We start from the raw sequence: 4,887 nt of genomic DNA on the forward strand, positions 1-4,887 counted from the left end.
ATCCTAGGTTGCACCAATGAGAAGGAAACCACATTTACCCATATCTTAGGTACTATGAGCCAGCGTGTCAGGATCGCAAATTCATCCGCATGTGAGAATCACATTCTCTCTCGTAGAGTGATCCATTCGTGATTCGAAAGGTCCGAAAGTGGTTGCTCCGGTGCAAGGCATGCAGGGCAATCCCAGCATCCAGACCGAATAAACAACCCTGAAGACGACTTGAGACCAGAGAAGAGCAGCGGCTAAAGAGACTTCAGTAAGGTTGAATATGACTGTTGGTCTGCCTGTTCTTTGTGTCATGGTACCTCCAAATTGCATAATATGAAGTCACAAGTGGGTGGTCGGGCAAATGACAGGGAAGCACAATCACCAATATTCACTGCGGATTTGAGACGAGACAGAAGAATGTGAACAGGGGTTTGCACTATATTCGGTACCAAAGACGTTGAGGCAAAGAATTTAAATGTCATGTTTTGTACACTAAAAACATCTATTGTCATCGTATCCTTTTTTTGTAGAGACATAGCAGAATATGTACATAGGCCTAAAAACAGCCACACAAATGCAACCGGTGCTGAGTATTTTACATACCCATGACTTACAAAGTAGCAGGGGATGGGAATGCGAAAAAACCATTTGGCATTACTCTGACGCAGTAGCGACAAGGACTTCTACGAAAAGGACTGTAAAGTATAAGACGGCAAAGCTTTGCCATTTGAACACACTTTGCTAAATCGGAACAGCCGATTCGCAAATAAGAAACGGTGAATGGGAGATACACTGGTGTTATAACGATTTTCACAATGGATTGCGGAGGAAGTTGGGAACAAAATGAGGACTTACAGAAGGCTAAATTCCCCTCCACTTTTGTATGGGACAAGTAGGTGAGCGGACTAAAATAGTTCAAGATGGCATAATATATTAACACGTACTTACATATGTTCAAACAAAATTCTTGTTGTATTAGATATCTCCACGTATTTATTGAAGGAATGCATTAGAGAACCACGTGCAAGGCGAGCGCTTTATTTCTCAGCCAGTCCATATTACGTTGTAGCAACATTGGTAATTCCTTGCTTACTGATGTTCAAGCAACCAGAACTAGGATGCAGGACTGAGGATACCATCAATCACCGTTTAAGAAATGTTAACAGCTGAGCACTATTAGCCACCAGGATTGCACAACGTGTAGGAAATAACTAAAGATGTGCAAAACAGAAAGACCGTTAGCGTTCGGTTTCATTGAATTTGCCTACCCATTTTAGTGGTAGAAAAGCACTCACATTCGATTGCCTTCCTGCAAATCCGATAGAGGTGGACGATTTCCCTGTGTTGAATAGCTCACCAGGTATTAATGTACTGTGGACAGAATTGTCATGAGCACGTACGGGTTTTCTTCATGTACATACATGCATTAATGTATGTTGAAGTTCCCGCAGGTAAACTTTACACTTTGATGTTTGGAAAATTCACTTGCGTTCGTAGTGAATGTGCACATCGTCATTTACTTGACTTGAAAGTGTAAATGTTGGTGCCAAAACATGTGAGACAAGCGTGTGAGATCGGGTGTACATGTAAGTGTGCTAGCTGATGAGCACTCATGGTAAAGGTGTTTTATTGCCTTTGGTGTGCCCGAGTCCTACGCAGTGTCACGGGTCTAGAGTGATGACGAAATTCCAAACATTTGAATAGGGGGCCATCTTTCATCTTATTTGATTTCCCATCTACTTGATATCCTTTTTGAAATGTTGCATCCTCCTTCATTGGACCGGGAAATATCCTAACTATGCCACCAACTGGTAGTGAAACAACTGATTATCATCCTCACTACGAATTATTCAATTCGCACACGTATGGATCACGTTATAACGTTTCAATTGTTTCTGATGCTTGCAAGAATGTAGGTGTAGGATTGTGTGAATTTGTCCTCTCTTTGTTCAGACATACGGGCACGCAACTAATAGTACGAGTATTCGGTGTACCCAAGCCGATAATTGATAGGTGCTTGACAAAAAGTAAAGCAAGTTTATAGCATATTGTTGCGTTTGTGGAGATATTCAAATAGTCTAATGTTAAGCATTGACTCAGTAAACGATTTGAATTATTACATGTAAGGGATTTGGCTCTTACTTCTGCACTTTTTCCATCTACCGCTACTCTTACGCTTATTGTCAAAACGACACAAATCCACCCCCTTTTGTAATGCGCTAGCATACCAAAGCCCTTTCCCCTGTAGAAGTATGATAATTACAATCAAATAAATCTGCTCTACGAGTTTGCATGACATTTGATGTTGCATTTGTATCACATCTTGTTGTTTAAGTAATAAAAGTGTCTCGTAGCGAATATTCATGATATTATTAGCCATCTTTAAAAAAAATTTCTAGAATCTTGCCTATGCTCGTAGTGTGCTTCATTTTCTATTGTAGCTAAAGGTTTTTATAATATAACTTTGGAATTGATACAGCGACGATAATCTTACATAACACACGGTAACAATAACTTTACCTCAAGCCTCATGCACTATAGTGAATCTGTTTTGCGTTGGGTTTCCTATTTTTTCAACTGGATTTACTGACACCACTCTAAAAGTCACAAAAGTGATAGATGCAGTGGAGCTAATGCCCAAAATCTGCTTTTATTCTAAGCGCGTTGAAAAGTATATTGAGTAATGTTAACAATTATTGGATGGATATAAGGCACATTCTGAAATAACGCTGTAAAGATCTGCAATTCCGCTTCCATTATTCGGTAGCAATTACACGTTCGTTGCTTGAGTCTAGCAAACAAATGTTAACTTATCCAAATTGCGCTATTCCTTAATCAAGAGCATAAGCTTTTGCAAACCCCACATTACGCTTACGCGTACAGGGTGGTAAAATTTGGGTGTGGTGTCTAAAGCTTACGTGGCAAATGTAACACTTGCTTCTGTATGCATACATTTAATATTATGTGCACTTTCAGTGGCATATAAATCTAATTGAGGTATTATCATGGTGGTTTCATGCCCAATTTGCTGTGTTTATCGATTGAATTTCCACCGTTCTACTCTGCACTTCGCCGATTCTCAAATTTCCAACTCGAAGTTGGCAGACGCACCTAAATGACTGACACGACTGACCAAACAAATAATGACCAAAGTGGAAGAATCAGAAGAAAGGTGATGATGATGAGATTAATTGCAACTATGATAGGAGTAATGAAGCACTGATAGTGACCGGCACAAAACAAACTTGAATATGTATATGCATGCATACATGTAGTAATGATGCATTCATTTGACAGTGAAAAGCAATCAGTGCTCCTCCTTTACGGTTTTGTTCTTCTCTTTAGTTAGCGGTACACATTTTAGCGTTGGCCTTCATTTTAAAATGGTAGACATTGCTTGTGCCATCACTGACGCTGCCACTACAGTTGATCCGCAAGGTTTGCTCACCTAGCAAATGGGTATGATCTTTGCAGTTTGTACAATTTCCGCACTCAACCATTTAATGCAAATCACCTTCTTCAATGAAAATCTGTCTCTGGACTCCAAAAAATTCGATCGCCACAGCCCGATTGATTACCGGTTTCGAAAAAAGCACCATAACCTTTCGCATTAGCAGCTATCTATTCATAGAAAAGAATTTACTTATGAGTTATTTCGCATAATGTGCGTCCCTTTGATGGGTGAAGATATTAGTAATCGATTCCGAATACAATCGTAGGCAAAGTGAAGAAGGTTGACAATGGATGGCAGTTATAGCGGATCAGCCTGCGTTTACATAGGTACCTGTGTGGTTATCTTGGTATTTTCGGACATATCGGCCTTCTGCCTTCCGTTACCCAAGCCTTACCCCTCAAGAATTCATTCCAGTGGTAGGCCTTTTCTAGAGAAGAATTTCAACCACTATGACTGAGAAGTGACGTGCAAGTCGTATGGTAGTAAAGAAGCAGTGACAACGATATCTGCAATACGTGGTGGCTGAGCCAATGAGTACAGTATGTTGGGTGCAATTGTAGGTGTTAATATGCGCATAGAAAGGGCAACCTCAAATCAGTTGTCTCTACTTGCAATTACAAACACATTGTCAGGTAGCACTGGAGTGTAGATGCAATCATTTAGTCATCGCATATTGCTGGCACACTGTTTTACCACAGTTAGGTGTGATACGTTATAGGGGTTCATAAAGAATCTCACCGAAAGGCGCACTTGTATATAAAGCGCATAACTACACCTGACTCTTAATAAATACATAAGCAGTTCATCTAGAGTTGTAACAATGAGGTGTTCCACCCTTGCTTTGAGGGCCGCAAAGTGGAAATGTGCACTGTCCATCATCACCTGGGTATGTGTAGTCTACCTTCTCAAAGCCTATACTGTCAATTTCAATACCGTGATGGAGATGTTTGGACGAATCGGACAAATTCGCACGGCACTTACTGTAAGTGGAATGAGAACATTTTGTGGAGCCCAGACGGTCAATATGTGCTTCATCTGTGCTATGAGAACCTGGACAACAAACATGACCTAATGACCGCCATACCTACTATTGAAGAGTCGAAAATCCGAAAGAATGGAAGTAGCAGACACCTGAGATTCGAGGAGTTAGCGAGCATCCCGGATGCTGAGTGGCTGGCAAATTTTGATCGCAATGTCTACCAGCTCTATCCCCAATCGATTCCCATCAGGGACACCCTACAAGCACTCATGAATGACAAGCCGATTCTGCAGGTAAACACGCATTTGATGGCAAAATTTTTAGATGTGTGCTAACTAGCTTCAATCTCGATGTAGTTCCTTTGCATATATGTATGATCACATGCTCTAATTTCTTTTTGCTGTTCCAACCCCTCGCTTTCATCTCGAATGAGACGATGTCCCACAAGCCCTGTCATATAACCTGG

At 40.8% G+C, this 4,887-nt stretch overlaps 1 protein-coding gene across 1 annotated transcript in view; it reads right to left on the reverse strand. All coding sequences in view use genetic code 11, as the record gives it.

Moving 5' to 3' along the window:
- EGR_09429 (hypothetical protein) overlaps positions 1–998 on the reverse strand; it is a gene marked incomplete at both ends in the record, with an annotated part of 9,972 nt that extends 8,974 nt beyond the window's left edge. The window contains 3 exons of the mRNA XM_024498678.1: positions 306–544; positions 844–893; positions 937–998. Of these exons, the coding sequence (XP_024346912.1) occupies positions 306–544; positions 844–893; positions 937–998 (351 nt within the window). The remainder of the gene's footprint in view (positions 1–305; positions 545–843; positions 894–936) is intronic.
- Between the last annotated feature and the right edge of the window lie 3,889 nt (positions 999–4,887).

This window comes from Echinococcus granulosus (genome assembly GCF_000524195.1).
Source record: "Echinococcus granulosus chromosome Unknown EG_S00147, whole genome shotgun sequence".
NCBI classification, from domain to species: Eukaryota; Metazoa; Platyhelminthes; class Cestoda; order Cyclophyllidea; family Taeniidae; genus Echinococcus; species Echinococcus granulosus.